The sequence below is a fragment of the Gallus gallus genome, chromosome 2, assembly GCF_016699485.2.
Source record: "Gallus gallus isolate bGalGal1 chromosome 2, bGalGal1.mat.broiler.GRCg7b, whole genome shotgun sequence".
Taxonomy (NCBI): domain Eukaryota; kingdom Metazoa; phylum Chordata; class Aves; order Galliformes; family Phasianidae; genus Gallus; species Gallus gallus.
In genome coordinates, this window is record NC_052533.1 from 20,704,675 (window position 1) to 20,721,883 (window position 17,209).

The following is a 17,209-nucleotide window of genomic DNA, read 5'->3' on the forward strand; positions in this document are numbered from 1 at the left end:
AAATCTTTTAAAATAGAATCCTAAAGAAAACAGAAGTATTATATATGAAGGTTAAAAGCTCAACTTAAAGGATGTATTTCTTTTTCTTCTACAGTGATTTTTGTTGAGATGACGAGAGATTTGTGTAATATTTACTAATATGGATTTCCTCATAATAGGTTTATTAGGTGTTCAAGCTGCTGTGCCTGGTGTAAGACCCTTTCTCAATATTTATGTTAATTTACCACACGTATTGAAAATGTATTTCTCAGTTTGCACAGTTACTCTTTCTTTTTATGGCTCTCTGTTTCTCTCCATCTGCTGTTTCTTCCTATGCCACTGTCTTGTTCCAGTGCTTTGTGGAGGGAAGGACGCTCAAGGAAACTCTTCTGTGGTGATTGGAGTTCTGTCTTTGATTATGGCACAAATAAGACTTAAATTGTAGGGTCACTCACATCTCATATTATAGTAAATATGCCTGTATAATTGTATGTGTTAGCAGATCTTAAAGTTAGGTGTCTTTAATTTTTCTGGCCATTACTTAGGAATTATTCAGTCTTTCAAGGCTCAGATAATGTTTGTACTCCATTTGTAACATTTTAATATACTTGTCTGATAGATCCAGCAGTGCAGTTCCTATGTAGATAATAAGTATCTATGCAGAGATAGTAAACTACAGTTTAGTTGCAATCCTGAAAGGCCCTTTGCAACAGTGAAAGCTTTTAATTACAGCAAATGCTGTGTAGCCTTCTGTGGTACACAGCCTATCACTTTGCTGTTTTCCAGGCATTAACTTGTAGAGTACTCTGAACCATTTCCAAAGACAGTTAATGCCCCGTTCAGTTAAAAACTTGCTTATGACTGTTTTGTCTGTGCTTTTTGTCAGTTGGTCAACACGGTTTGTGCTGGAGAGCATCAGGAGAGCTGCCATAAGGGTTCGGCCCATGGAGGGATGGGAGGGTCACACGTGAAGGCTGTAGAGATGTAGGCTCTACCTCTGCTGTCAAGACTGAAGCAGAGAGAAGCTTGTCCAAGGAAATAGAAGCAGAAAAGTCTGAGCAAAGGCTTGGAAATTTAACCTGTGGCTTGTGTCCCCTTGTGAGTAGAACTTAAAATGTGCTTTGCCTGGCTTTGTAATCCTCCCTCAAAAGCTAAATCTTCTTGAGAAATAGGATAGCATGACTGCTTCTTTAGGACTCTTACCTTTGTTTTCAGATAGTCCTCTCGTAAAGCTTTTCTGCTTTTTGAGAAACCTATTTCCTCAACTTTGTAAGTACAGTAAATCCAATTCGTTATAGCTGCTTTATTTTCTCACTGAAAGAAACTGGGAGATTAGAATTTACTGTTTGATCTCCTTGCTGAATTTCTTTCCTAGAATATCAAAGTGGAGTGCTAATCCTTTGCTTTTAAAGCTTCCATGAGTCCTTACTGTCAAACCATAGTTCATGTTATCCGCTTCTATTTGTAGTGCATCCTGTATGTTGTCTGTCTCCTGCCAGTTTGCAGTATCACTTCTCAAACCTTAGTATTGTAGTCTGCTCTGTTTTCAGATCCTCATTTACTCAACTTGTACTCTTTTTTTAATAACTTTTTTGAAACATAGCTTATAAAAAAAATTGTGTATTTCAACAGATGATATAACTCTTATTTATACCGTGTGTTTTATTTTGGTTTTGTGGAATTCTTTGAAGTTTGGTGCATTAATTGTATGCCTGCTCTGTTTCACAGAGGTGCGGACAGGGAGCAGGTCCTGTTCAGAGTGAGGTGGGAACCAGAAGACAGGGAGTTTCCTTTTGGCTTGAAAGTGTAGGTAAGGAAAGGTCAGCTGGGTGTGGTGCACGGGCAGACTCCAGCAATTCACAGCACAGAGAGGAGACAAAACAAAGAAGTATGCAGAACTGAACAAAGTCACAGCCAAGCCTCAGGGGACAGAGGATGTGCTATTCTTAGCGCCCAAAGGGATCGCGTGGGTCTCTTGCACAGCAGGAAGCCAGAAGTTTCTGGGTTGAGAGCAACTCTGCAAGATACAGAAGATAGAGCTTTATTTTTAAATCTCCATACTTTAATATCTGATTTGTAAAGATTTATACTAAAATACTTAAAGTTGAAGGCTTTTTACGCTATTGGTATTATTAAGCTTTGCTGGTTTCTCTGTAGCAAATGGTGACAGATTCCAAGGTGAAAAATACTCTTTTTAGTAAGGATAGCCTCCCATGGCTGCACTTCAGTGGGTAAAGGCATTGTAATTAAAGTAGCACGGCAAGAAAGCTTTAAGTTAGCAGGACATTTGCACTTCACATGTTCCAAATTCCAGAGTTTTTATCCAGTGTAGAATTCTAAGTTTGTGAGCAGTGGGAAGTAAGGCCTTCCACATAATAATGAATAATGTTGAACCTTTCAGGGTCTTGGGGCAGTTCTTTTGCTACAGATCCATATTCCCGGTAGGAGAGCATATCATGTGGACTGTGGATTTTTTTCCTTTGTTAATGTTACCTGAGCTATAGCAGGTAATGCTACGGAAGAATCTGTACAAGAGATATCAGTATTTTCATGTTTTAATTCCCTTCCAAATATAACTCCAAAGAGTTATCCGAACTCTTGTCTAGAGTAGGTGAACATGAGGCTTTGATTTTACAAAAGGCTTCAAATAACTTGATACTCACAGTGCGCACAGACAGGATAGATAGCATCAGCTAAATACAGGCTAAACCAATTGTAATGCATAATCATTAGTCCTTAAGCATGATAACAGAGACTGCATTTGATCTCTATGTGCTTTACCCATTTAGATAAATAATCTTGCATTACTGTTTGCTTCTGAGATTCCAATTTTTCTTGCTTCATTTCTTAGCCCTCGTTCATTTCCTAGAGGTTTGCTTCAAAATACGATAGGAAAAATTAGTATTTTATAGTGCTTGTACATAAATTAGAACACTTAAAGAAAGTTATTTTTACCTTATTCTAATGTATAAAATGCATCACATGAAGTTTGATAACACAACTAAAAAGACTTTGAAGACAAACTGTAGAAGTATGCACGGTTCTTATGTGCATCGAAGAATAGTGCCTGATTAGAATGTGAGAACTGCAGAGGTTACTTTAGTGTTGATCTTGCTGAGATTCTTTAGACAGGAGAGAATAATTTAAGTTATCTTAAATTTTGGTTTCTATGGGCCATACTTATTGGTTCAAATTAATGAGATGAACAATTAAGCCTAACCAGTAAAAAGAAATAGAAAAACGCACAGTGAGGTGTGGGTGGTATTTGTAAATTTAGGATCCAGTATTTTTCATTCACTGAAATTCCAACTTAAGGCAATAAATAAATTTGCATTGTGGGCTTTTTTTTTTTCCAGGGTGTTGTTAAATTAAAACACGATTTAAGTGATTCCTCCAAAGTCTTGAAAGAAATTGAAAACAAAAAAACCCACAAAAATCTGAACTCATAATGAAAAAACTACAGTGGCATTTGTTGCCTGATCATTCTATTTGGATGGCAGGTGGTTGTGCTTAAGTTTGGTGCCCTGTTTGTCAGTGTATTTTCTTGTGCAAACATTACGTGATAAAGTTTGTGTTATTTTGTTATTTAACTTATAAACCAGGTAACATCTGTAGAAGATTGTTTACCATCTTCTTTTTTCCTTCTCATTTCTCCATTTCTACTGCTCTGTGTGACAGTGTTCTTGGTTGGTTATTCTTGTATTTTTACCTGTAGTTGCCTTGGACTTTGAAGCTCCATCATGCTGTTGTTTTGGTTGTGGCTTTTTTTTTTTTTTTTTTGTAGTTTGGTAACCATTCGAGTAACTACCAGGAAGATCATGCTGGTTTTTGTTGTTAAGATTATTTAATTTTACTTTGTTTAAAAAATGTATACCTTGAAAATAAGTCAATACCCACATATTTGCTTGTTTGCTTTTAAAAGGAGTTCATCTGTGGAGAGGTAGTTTGTCTTTATGTAACTGATGTGGAAAAACATATTCCTACAGTTCATTGAACAGCAAGCTCCATTCGAGAGGTTATTTACTGAAAGCAAATTTGATAATCTATCAAAAAAATTAGCTGTTTTTCCAGGAGTCCTCTGTTTCACAACAGAGAAATGAGCCGACAGTTGAAGAATGGAATTAAAAGCTCTGCTGCACTTTTTTCAGTAGTTTGGTTGCTAATCAAGTTCAGTATTTTTTTTACTTTCTGTCCCCCTAAAATATGGGACAGTTGCTTGGGTTGTTCCTGTTCTCCTCCTCCAAAGGAGTCAGGTTTGGTTATTTGTGCAAAGACAGGAGGTGCAGCCGTTATATTTCTATGAGCACGCTCAAACTGAGGCAGCATTGTTTGTTTTGATCCGTTCCAGATGATGTCTGTACTCTGAAGTGAAATTTCTGCTGTAATTAGATTAGAGGTCAAGAGCCAAGCTGCAGGTAGTTCTGCCAGAATAAGTTTGTCAGAGGTACTCCAAGGGTTAAGGAGATCAAAAGCTCTAGAAAATCACTGACGGTGATTTTATTACTGGAGGATATATTTCAAGATCTCAAGGAGATGAGAAAGGACTAAAAAGATTGGTGAAGAATCATCAAGGGGACCTGTTCTGTGGCACAACTAGCACTGTTGCTATTAACACAAAAAGATCTGTTGGCCAGTCAGAAGCAGTAAGAGAACTGGTGTGGTAGGACATGCCTGCTTTTTTTCCCACTGCAGCGGCTGCCATTAGAAAGTCTGCTGGGAACTAGCTGCTCTGGAATCAGATTTGGGGAGTACTGTGTCTGTGCACAGGGCACACACCTAAGACAGGTGATATTTTGCAGCATCAAAATCCACCGGTAAGTAACTCATTTTCATACCTGCTGATCTAATTTCTCAAAGTCCAATGATATACCAGTCCAGACATCTCGCTGTCATGCTGCAGTACTGACAGTTTGAGAGTTCCCTTTTATTTTAGAGTTGCTCTTACAGATTTTGGTTATGTTCATGTATGCTATCAATTTGAGTTTGCATTCCATGTTTCCTGTCCTAAATAAAAGTTTTAAAGCTTGTTCTTTCTTATTCAAATGCTTTTATTTTTTAAGCTTTTATTTTCACTTTTACTTTTCACTACTCAGGTAGTTCTTGAACTGGAGCATTCATCTGATATAATTCCCTTTCTTAGGGAATTAGTCTGTTTCGTTTATTTCCTGTCTTCATCTGCTGGTAGGAGGGCAAATTGCCAACTGGACTGGCATTTTCTGGATTTGGAGAAATTAAACTTGCAGGTAAGAAATTCCTGGTTTTTCTTAGGTATAACTGGAAACAGAACTGACTTGTTTATTAAACAAAAAAAAATCTATTTAATACATAAATCTATTTAAGAAATTTCCAGTGAAGTGAATCTGAATTTGATGATCCAGGGCAAATCTCACTGAAATGAGTCAAGAATTTTAGTTGGTGACCAAGATGAGGCTTTTCTGTATCACTTTGAGATTATTTCTTATTTTATTTATGTTTAAATTCCCAGAGGTAATGTTGTTACAGATAAAAAGAAATCAAAGGTAGACACCTTTTTATATAATTTCCATCTTGCATGCAGGAACCCCATGTGTGGGTTTTATTTTGTCCTCTTCTCCCCACTATGAATAAACAAATCAAATCAGGTCTTGTTTTAAGTTGCGGAGGTGTTACATGTGTGAAGTCAGGGGAGTCCTTTCGTATCTTCTGGAGAAGGAGCTGCCAAAAGCAGTGTTAATGCGGGCAGAACTGTTTGTGGCTTTAGCTTACAAATTAAATATATTTTCAGTGTTTCTTTCAAAAAGAAACCTAAAAAGAACCACCCACAAAAACAAACCTGACCATTGTGGTGATCTGTTTTCTCAGCTCCTATATGATTTTACCAGAACACGTGTCATAGTGTGGAGTGTGGGTGTAGATGAACAGTAATTTGTTGACTGCATTTTATTATTGTATGTGTACTACAGATAATGATATTCTGCACATCCTTAGTCAATCATTTCAGAACTGTAAGTTATGAAATAAACATCTCAAGATAATCAAAGTTGAGTAAATCAGCGAGTAAATATTCTGGAGAGCGTCTCACTGAGGCACGGCATGTGAACGCTATTGGAGGAGGTGTTCATCAGATTTCACTGCTCACTTTTCCCTACTCCTTAAATGCATACTTTGAGGAGCGAAAGTCAAAAGCACATAGGGACTTTTCCTCTCTTCTTTAATAAGTACCTATAAGAGTTTCACTGAGTATTTTATTCTTATCGATTTTTCAGTATATCAGTTCATTCTAAAAGAATTGGGTATGTTCTCTCTCTGCCTTCTTGTTTGTTTGTTTTGATGGTTTCAGAAATTTAAACACAATATCAAGTGATCTTACAAAAATGTTTGTTGAGATGAAGATTGCTTAGAGCAAAGGTGTTGTGAGCAGGAGAAAAATAATCATTGCCTTCCTGGAGATTACAAAAGAGATCTCCTGTTTTTTTTGCAAATATGATTGTGAAGGGATGGAAATGATTGTAGGTAGAGAAGATGCCAATTAGTGGATGGGGGAAAATAAGTTCACAAGCGTTCACAGACAAGAAATTTTTCATGACCCAACTAGCTGATGTACCAGAAATCAGTTTAAAAGCCCTCTGCTCTCTTAATAAATTCTCACACATTCCCTCCCTACTCTACATAAAACTTCCTGCACTCCGTGGTCTCACCATGTTAGTCCAGGATACTCTGTTCAGCCATATCTCCCATGCTGCCTTTCTTTCGTTCAAACAGAATCATACAATCTCTTATTAATATGCACTGGACCAACTTCCTAGCTGAGATGATTGTATTTAGAAGCCATTGTTCTTAACTTCTTTTTGTCTTTCATTTTTTCAATTTCCAGTCTGGTGAAAAGGGGCTTAACAACTTGTTATATATGCTTGTTTGCTCGCTTTCTCTAAAAGTTGATCATATTTCCTTCCTTTAAAACCCTTTTGTTTCCTTGTTCTTTTCCTCTTCCCTTTTTTTGAATGTACCTACTTGTCCTCCTCTGTTTAAATATCTTAGCCAAACCATATCTTAAATCATCACAGCTATGAAGTCGCTAACAATAGAAGAGTATTTTATTGAATTTTGTTTAAGATTGAATTTTGTTTAAAATCAGAACTGTAAAGTACAACCATCACTATTATTCTTACCATATTTTATGGATTTTGTTCCATGTAAGTGATGCTTATGAATTATGACATAGTATCTCTTTGGAAACTTGCTTTCTTGGTCTACAGGCATTCAAGTCACTCTGGTTTTCAGCTGGTGCTTCTTGCCGGTGGTTCATTCTGTGCAGCAGAGGTGGTAGGATAAAAGTTGCTGTACATACACAGTCCCAGCTCAGTGTCTCTTAGTGCACACCTGCTTTCACTAGCATTCTATATAGAATACCAGATATTGCATCATTGTTTGTGAACTTTTGTTGCCCATTTGCCACAGATTTGAAGTATTTTCCTGTCAAGATCCAAAGAGTTCCGTTTTGTGTAACTGTGTAAATTACAGAAAATACTGTCTACACTTTATTCTTGAATGTTTTGTGAAATATATAGATCTCACTGATATTCCTATAAAGTCTTTATTCTGATTTTTCCTCAGAAGGCTTTTATACACCAACCTTACGTTGCTATACTGTCAGATATATGTTTCAATAACAGTATCCTTTTTACTGCACAGCTGTTTAATCAGCATGCAGAGGAAAGCTCCCAGTCTTCATTGCAGTTGTGGCGATTATTAAGAAAAGCTCTACTTCAGCCACTGAAGTATTGCAGCCCAGTGCTGATCAGCAGTAGTTACAGTGCTTGTGCTTGGAGGAACAGTGCTGCTGTACACATTCATTCTGCACTGCATAAATTAAGTTGTCTTTTGAGGCCTCTTCCAGAATGGCTCATCTGACCAATACGTAGGGTAGGGGAGCGCTCAGTACTATTGTGTTATTTTTCACTTTGAGTGTTTTGGCATTTGCATGCTTGTTTTCATTAAAACTTGATCGGATTTCCTTCCTTTTTAACTTGTGTGGTAAACACTTTTGTCCCCATTTCTTCTCCTTTTTGAAAGCCTGCGTGGTATCTCATGATGAGTAAGCTTTAGGATGATGTAAACACTGCAGTTTAATGCTTTGACTCTTAGAAGTCTGGTTAATATGTGTAAATTGAAGGTGCCTTTGTTTATCTTCTGAGAACAACTGTTTACAGGCTGTGCAATTAACAAGGCTTTGCTGCAGCTAAATCTTACCATGCTTTAAGAACGACTATGAGAAGACAGACATCTAAATAAATTCAAAGGTTGAAAGAATGGATGGGATCTATTGGCAGCTGCTATGAATACTTTCTCTTCTTACTGTCTTGCTTTTTTGTAAAAGCTACGTAGTGTGGTGAGGCTGATTTTGTATATTCAAAATTATTTTTACATGTAAAATAATATAACAAGAGAAGAGAGAGTTCTGTATCCAACTTGCTGCCTCTTTCCCTTCCATGCAGAAAGGATGAAATTACTGTAGCATGAAGGTTTGTGGCACAAGCCCCAGTACAGAAGCCCACATAAAATACAGAGGCTCCGCTATTATCAACTTGTCTGCACATGTGTGTTTTGTTCTCCCTGCTCAGCATATTTATTTATTCAGAACTTAACACTGCTGCTGAGTTGTGTGGTAATAACATAGAGGCGTTGCCCAGATGGGAATTCACAAATACATGTTGTACGTGTATGAAGTGTATGGGTTTTGTTAGCTACTGTGTGCGTAGTTGCTAATATAAACGGGGTGTCCTCCACTGAAAGCATGCAAGTCCTTCTGCGTGAGGAGGTCATATAGATAGACCAGCTAGCTAATCTCATCATCACTTGGTTTGCTTTCCCCATATCAACAAACCTGTAACAATTCCATGTTGCTGCAGGTATTATGGAGATATCCCAGGGAAGTGAGTTGCACACAGGATATTTGAAATTTTGGAGAGCTGCAGGCCATGGAAGTGGTTCTTCTATATATGCCTTAGACAGCAGAATGTGAGGGATATCCCAAGGAGGAAGATTCATCGTTGAGTGAAAGCTGAGGGAATTCATCATCTTGAGAACAATTTCCTGAACATTGTGTTGTTTGCTCTGTTGTTTGAACGCCTTCTCTTGCAAAACTGCTGTCTATCTGCCTCCTTTTTCAAACTCAGTTACTAAAGATAACTTGATGAACTTACTATTGTTTTGCCTTGTTTTTAGAGGAATTTTGGCTCTTTGGGTAGGATTATGTGCCCCTTACTGATTGAGGTTCATGTCTATAAACTGTTCAAATACCACAAGAATAAAAGCTCCATTGTAAAAATAAATATAATGATAGTAATACTTGTTAATCCATTAAATGTACGCATACTATCAATAGATCCTCAACTTGCTGTGCAGCTTGGTATTTCAGATACAACATTGCATTTGGCTTTCAACTGAGTGCATTCAGTATGGAGACACTGTAACATGAGTTATGTACTTTAGGCCACAGATACTCAAGGGTTGTTAAGCAGTGTTGCACTGTTGCCCGGTGATTTCACAGTTCGGTGATTTATGAGTAAATAAGCAATATTACTTTTGTTTCTGAAGTTATGCTACAACACAAGCATAGCTTGGAGGTTGCCTTACGCTACTGGAAAAAGGCTGGCATTGTCTTGAAGCCTGAAAAACTGTGTACTTTCCTTATTTCTGTATGACTTTTAGCAGGTGATTTCTGATGTTAGCATACAGGCTTCCTGGTTTCCAAAACTTTAGAAAACTGAGCTGCTTCATGAGAATAAGAGGCAATAGTAATTTGAATTGTAAGGTACTTCTGCTAACGCCTTTTCAGTCATTTAGAAACAAAGTTCAGTAAAAGCTGTAAGGTGGTACAAAGAAGAATAACCACATGTTGTTTTTTACCTGGAAGCTTGTAATGAAGTCAGCATGTCTGGTGTTCAGTTCATTCTGCAGAAATATTGATTTGGGAGTGGGGAGAAGGCAGGTTGCATTTCAGATGCCCTAAAAATTGGGGTAAAGGACATGATGTTCTGATCATTGGTCTGCAAAATAGAGTCATGGAATGGCTACGGATGGAGGGACCTTGCAGATCATCTGGTTCCAACCATCCTCCTGTGAGGGGAAAACAGTCGGTCTGTTCATTGCCATCTTCCTGGCAGAAAGCATTTTTAAAATGCTACTGCTTTTTTTTTAATACATTTGCAGAAAGAATATTATTTCATCTTTTTCTGTTACTAAGTTGCTTCTGAAAACTGCAATCTGTCGTTTTTTTTTTTTTTTTTAAGTAGAACATTGACTTGGGAGTTTAGTAGATGTGCTGAGATTTACTGTTTTCTATATCTGCAGGACTGTGCTAAAGAATAATGACTTGAGATCAAGACAAGAATTAACTACTCACCTCACCAATCAGTGGCCTTCCCCAGGAGCTCTGGATGTCAATGCTGTTGCCTTGGACACTCTACTCTATAGAAAGCACAATCAACAATGGGATGAGTAAGCTGAATATGACTTACCTTCGAAGGAACAGAGAAACTTAAAATTATACATTTCCCTTAGCATACTCTTAAGCATATTCTATAGGAATAGCCTGTTATGATGCACAAGGATCAGCTGGCATAAAAATTGTTTCTCTCGCTTACCATAAAAATTTCCTTCCTTTGGATTAATTAAAGAAACAAACAAACAACAAAAAACCTTCTTTAGAAAATAAGTCTTTTAGAAAACACAGAAGAGTTATTAAGAAAAGAATGATTAAGGTTTTTATTATTTATTTAAAAAACCAACTTTTTAAATAAATATTTCTATTGAGATCATTAAGTGTGTTGACATTAAAAATTATTATTTGTCTTGCAGGAAAAGTTTTCAAAGTCTGGACCAACTTTCAGCTGATGTCAGCCTTTCTCAAACCTCTCTGGATCCAGGCCACTCACAGGACGGAAAGCAGGATGGGATAAACTTATTAAATGAAGGTACAGAGCCACTCGAATGGCTTCGTTTTATTTTGTACTTCATAGCTCTGATCTCAGTCCCCATGAGGTGCATTTTCGGTCTGAGACATTGTACTGCATATTTTCTCCATTGTAATGCAGTTTGTTTTTCAGTTTCTCTAAGGGCCATTGTTAACTTCCAAATAAGTTTGCATTTATCAAGTCTATTCCTTGTCTCCAAATAATTAGAGGCCTTTGCACTGCATTGAAGGCCAAGCTTCAAATGTGTTTCATCCTTCTCCATCATAGAACCTGAGAAAGACATCTTCCTCCTATAACTATATGAAATATTTCAAGTTCCCTTTTCCCTCTTCTGGATTATCCCAGTGATGATCCCATCCTGCTCCTCTTTCTTGAAAGAAAGCTTACAGGAACGTGCTGTGGACTGTGCTAACAGAAATGCAATGTAGTGCCCCCTGCAAAAGCTGTGCGCGTACAAAGTTTACCTACTCCATCTAGTGGGCAAGTGTGAAAAGCAGAGAAATGCTTGGGAAACAGCAGTATTTGGGGGTGAAATTGCTATGAGCAATTTTCTGTATCTCATGAGATACCAAATTCAAGCAGACTCATTCATCATTTCAGAATTCTTTACTTTAGAAATAACATAAATGCAAAATTTAGAACTTTTTAAAAACAAACAGTGTTAAAACTTAAATGTTTCAAGCCAGTGTAGAGAAATTGAAACAAAAGCAGCATGTCTGTTATGAAGAGCATTGTGCTGATTTACTTTCAACAGCTGAGTGTGGGGTTTTGGGTTCTTATTTTTAATGTTAATCCTTTGAAGTTTATACTTTCTTTCCCATGAATTAAGATGTAGCGAAACCACAAGTATTATCTTAGGTTTTGATTTCAGGATTCTGTCTTCAAAGGTGGCATGATGACCTACTTCTAAATTAGTGAGATTGATCAGTACCAAAGCTTTGATACAGTTCTATAAGACGTGATATTTTAACAGCAGGATCGCATGCCCCCTGTGTACATCTCGGACTGACAGTCTTTCACATTACTGTTGAATAAATCATGTAGTCAGGTTTTATTTTCACACGATGAGTTCAAGAACTGCACCCAAAAAGCATGAGGCTGTTCTTTGTTTATTTTATGTCTTCAAATTAATTAGAGTTCTTAAAATGTAATTTTAATGGAGATTTTTCTAAAAATGAAGAGTTCCTAAGGGAGGTTATCTAGTTCATTCTTTAGGAAAGCTATTTCCTAATAGTCCTCCTCTTCTCCAGACTGAACAATCCCAGCTCCTTCAGCCACTCCTCTGGAGCACAGGCTTTATGAAGAGCGGCTGAAGGAGCTGGGATTGTTCAGCCTGGAGAAGAGGAGGCTCAGGGGAGACCTTATTGCTCTCTATAACTACCTGAAGGGAGGTTGTAGTGAGCTGGGGGCCAGCCTCTTCTCTCGTGTGACTAGTGATAGGACTAGAGGGAATGGCTTCAAGCTGTACCAGGGAAGGTTCAGGCTGGACGTTAGGAAATACTACTTCTCTGAAAGGGTGGTCAGACACCGGAATGGGCTGCCCAGAGAGGTGGTGGCGTCACCGACCCTGGAGGTGTCCAAGGAACGTTTGGACATTGTGTTGAGGGACATGGTTTAGCGAGAACCACTGGTGATGGGTGGATGGTTGGACTGGATGATCCTGTGGGTCTTTTCCAACTTTGGTGATTCTATGACTTGGTCACTTGAAAAAAGCTCAGTAGAGGAGAGATCTAAAATCTGTTGGAAACTGCTAATGAGAACTGTCTGTGATGCAAGAGCACCATGTCTGTTTGTTTTTCATAACAGGATGAGGCAAGGTATACTTTGTTATTTTTCTTGCATCCTTCTTTTCAAAAATAAAGATTTTCTGTCAGGAAAAAGTCACACAGTTTTAACAAGTGCTGCTTTTTAGATGGGATTTAAAAAGTTTTGGTAGATTGGCCTGGGGAAGTCTTATGCCTCTGACCTTTTTAGGCTGCTTTTAAACTTAGTTTAAGGTGATCTATTTTATTCTGCAGGTGATCCAGAAAGATGAAATGGGGAGATATATTGACAATGAAATTTATTAGCTGGATCGGCACAAAATAACATGCCTCAAGTTACCAAGACTTTAAAATAAATAGATAAACAAAACCAAACATGTTTACTTTCAAAGCAATATGCTCCGATTCCAGCTAGTTCTAATCCTTTCCAGGGATTCAGAATTAGCACTGGGGTACTGATGATACATTAGTAAAATCATTTCCATTTACACTGTACTCAACTAAAGCCAGTGCTTGAATTAGTGCCTTCTGTTCACCATGCAGTCAGTGGAGCCGTTGAGCCTCCCTCTGTGGGAGGCTGACTGCAGCCCAGTCAGTGATGCAGAGGTAGGAATCTCTATTGCACGTGAATGGGGAAGGTTGGAATTAATGATGTCGTTCTAAGTGCATTTGTGAGGAACACACATGCTGAAGCAGTAACATATCCTTACTAACTTAAATGAAATGTTTTCTTTTATTCCTTCTTTTTTTTTTTCTTTTTTTTTTTTTTGTGGTCAGATCATCTTATGCTGTGATAATTAGCTTAATTCTTGTTTTTCTTAACAGGAAAGGAGGACACTCCATCACTGCTTGGTCTCTGTGGTTCTCTTACTTCAGTAGCAAGCTACAAATCTCTCACAAGTCTGAAATCAAGTGAATATCTTGCAAGTCCCACGACAGAGATGACAAGTCCAGGCTTAACACCGTCTTGAGATGCACACGAGCAGGAAGAACTTTGTGTTGTATGCATTTGGTTTATGTTCCATAATATGACTTCCAATGAAGACTGCTAGTTCTAAGGCAAAAATAAGCTGCTTTATTTTTCTTCTTGTGGTTTAATTCCCCAAGTTTTCATTCCAGCTTTTTTTCCCCCAGAGGACTTTTCTGCTTTAGTCCTGAATTGTTTAACTCTTGGTCAGGTACAGGACACACATTCTGATGCTTCTGACTGATTTTTAAAATGAAGCAGTTGGAAATCAGTCTCCTACTTAACTGCCACGACCTTTGTTTCTCCTCGCAGTGGTTAACAGCCTGGCTCTACTATAGCTGTGGTGCTTCTCTGCAGTGCTCTAAATATCAACTCTTGCAGAAGAGACAGGAAAACTTAAAGCCAGTCTTTGTAGGCAAATAAATATTTTACTTAAAAATCCATCTTTTCATCTGTGTATGTTGCATAGGACATCAAATAGCGTATTTAACCTATCAAGAGCTCTTCTCAAGTTGATTCAGTGTTAAATTTTGCATTCCTATTAGCATCATGGCACTAATGAGATGTCTGAATCACACTGAAGCACCACACTGAAGCACTCTTAGTAATTCTTAACGTTGCATGACAATAACAAATGTAAGCTGATCATCTAAGTCAAGCATACTTAGCAATTTGTAAATATTGAGGAAGCTCACCAAATTCCAAGCTTTTGAGTGACCTGGCTTACAGATAATTTAATATTATATGAGGAATTTCTTGGCTTATTGGCCTTACTGGAAAGAGAGGGCCTAAGGAAGATGGGGTTAGCTCCTTGTGAAGTTTGGGGTCATGTATTTACTGGCAAGATTACAGCTATAGTTGGTTTGCCTCTTGTAATGGTACCTTGGCACTACTACAACAGTCTGCTCATTGTAAGGTGGGCTTGAAAGAAAGAGAACTCACTCTCGCCTTTACTAAAACCACTGAAAACGTTCAGCCAAGGAGAGTGAAGAAGGGGAAACAAAGGCAATGTAATGACAGTATTCTCATGCTAAAAGTTGTTCTCATTTCTGTAGTAGTGCAGTAGGTATTTTCCTTGATTAGGTAATACAGCAGAACTTATTTAGGTCAGTTTTCTCAAATTATTTGCCGTTGATTTAAATTACTGATACAAACAGCCTGTAACATTTTTTAAATGAAACTAACTTTCCAGATTAGCCTACAGTTTCAAAGTTTGCAAACTAATTTTTGAATTGCAAACTATATTCTTAATTCTTTGTAAGATATAATGGATCCTTTATCTAAGAATTTTGCTAATCAAGGTAATGCTTCTCAATATGATTAGTAACTTTTTAAACAAATCTTAAGTGCATGTAAGTATGTTGTATTTATAAGTGCTAGGGAAAATGCTTTTTTTGTGCCAAAGAAGTTTCATAAATTGTTTACATGATAGTTGCAATACAAGACAGATTTTCAATTGCTTACTCTCAGATGTTTACAGTACATCACTACACTGTACGGTTTTAGTTGGTTTGCCTCTTGTAATGATACCTTGGCACTACTACAATAGTCTGGTCGTTGTAGGGTGGACTTGAAAGAAAAAGAATTCACTCTCACCTTTACTAAAACCACTGACAGCATTCAGCCTCTGTACGTGTGAGGCTCAGTCTCTGTAACTTGAGGCACTGCTGGATTTTGCTGCACGCGGTTCAAGATACATCTCCTGAGCTCTGGCCGTGGTGCTGGAGGTTACTGTATCCATGTAGTAAACAAGGGTAGAGGCCATTCCTACAGAAAATTTTACAGCAGCTTAGCAAAATCCAACAGGCCTTACTTTTTAATCCCTCATGAAACCATTCAATTGATTTCTCTGTAATAAACTCAGAATATCAAATCCTTTCACACACAGTCAGAATGTCCATTCCTCTTGTAACTGTTTTGGTTGTTACCATTAAGTACCCGTTCTCTCATGGCAGTTGAGTAACATTATTAAATACTAATTTATAAGTTAGAGAGTGCATGTCTGCTGTGAATACAACAAGGGAATCCAGATTCCACAAGTTAACATTCTCCATCGAGGTGTAGTGATTTAATCAGTCTTGTTTGCTGTTAAATGCTTCTCCCACTTCACCAGTGTTCTGGAGGGGACTATGATCATGATCTTCAGTCATGTTAGCTGATGGCTCTTTTCTAGGAGCTACTGGTGTGAAATTCACGTGTCATTTAACTGAAGTCTTTTATGTAGTCTGACACCGCTGTGAGTTTCTGGGTGTCATTTTGTGCATGGGAAGTCCGTTCTGTGTGTCTTTCTCAGTTTTAAACATTAATCATTTTTCAGAAAAAAAAAACCCACACTGAAAAAATGCCCAAACTGTACGTTTTGTTGCCTTGACGTTCCATGAATGTTGCATGTAAATTAAACATTTTGTATCATCACTCATTACTAGTTTTTGTCTCTGTTTTAATCAAGCAAGGTAAAAATAAGAGCAATTGGCAAATTACAGTATTAGTGAATTTGCAGCAAATTCTCTTCTCGGACAACAGGGACACGTTGTTGTTGCTGTATTTCATTGTGTGGCCCAAAATGTGCTGTTATGGCTTTTTGTCTTTTGTCTCTTGGCTCATTTGACAATGGAAGCTCAAAATAAGGCCTAAATTTAGTTTTAAAATCACAGTGGGGGGAAACAGTGTCAAATGTCTCCCATGGCAAAGGCATTGCCTGCACCATACACTGTAAGCTTTTTCCACAACTAAGGCGTTTTCAGTGTGTGCTGAATTTTCATCAAGGTGAAACACACCGGGATACTGTCTTCAGAGTAGAATAAGGCTGCTGTCTATGCAAACTGTGCAGGTGGAACGCCCCCTGGAAGGGAGTCTTCTTCTGTCCTGAAGCTTTCCTGGGATCTGCAAGGTCTTTTGGGGGGTCACAAATGTGTGAATGTTCCGGAGCATTCCTCCAATGCCCCAGCACATTTGGTTTCAGTGCCTACGTGTGCTTCCAGTAATAGCATGCACTACAAATATTGTCTTGAACTAAAAAGCCATGGTAGCACCTGGCAGTGTTTTCACGATATTCTCTGGGATTCTAATAGGCACTGTGTATTTTTTTTTCCAGCTTGACCTAAAACATTTCTTGTTATAAATAAACCTGAAAATCAAAAGAATCCATTTACACAAATTATGGAGCTGCAAATAAACATTCACACAATTGAAAAGGTATTAAGCAAGGATAAACAAATCCTTATTGAATTTACTCTCTATCTGCCTCCTTATGGAGATGTCCTTCCTTGGGATACCTACAGTATTGTCTAAACATTATATTAAACATCCAACAAGATATTTAGTCAGGCTGAAGATTAGCAGTGGCAGTTATTCTTCACCACTCTGGCCAGGCTCATTTTTTTCCTTTGCAATCATCACTGAGGAACAGTCACAGTGCCTCTTTTTTTTTTTTTCTTCCTCTCTCTCTCCATAGCTGTAAGAGAACTCACAAAATTTTCAGTAACAATTTCAAGGCCGTGCACTTTTCTTAAGGGGGAAAAAAAGGCAATTTATCCTTTGTGAAA

The 17,209-nt window shown here is 37.8% G+C and overlaps 1 protein-coding gene across 6 annotated transcripts in view; it reads left to right on the forward strand.

Annotated features, from left to right (window-relative positions):
- The window catches only part of RUNDC3B (RUN domain containing 3B), a 45,077-nt gene extending 28,994 nt beyond the window's left edge, over positions 1 to 16,083 (forward strand). For all 6 annotated transcript variants that reach the window (NM_001389321.2, XM_046922000.1, XM_046922006.1 and 3 more), the window contains 3 exons: positions 10,312 to 10,458; positions 10,819 to 10,934; positions 13,523 to 16,083. In NM_001389321.2, the coding sequence (NP_001376250.1) occupies positions 10,312 to 10,458; positions 10,819 to 10,934; positions 13,523 to 13,668 (409 nt within the window). In that variant the 3' untranslated portion in view covers positions 13,669 to 16,083. The remainder of the gene's footprint in view (positions 1 to 10,311; positions 10,459 to 10,818; positions 10,935 to 13,522) is intronic.
- The last annotated feature ends 1,126 nt before the right edge of the window (positions 16,084 to 17,209 follow it).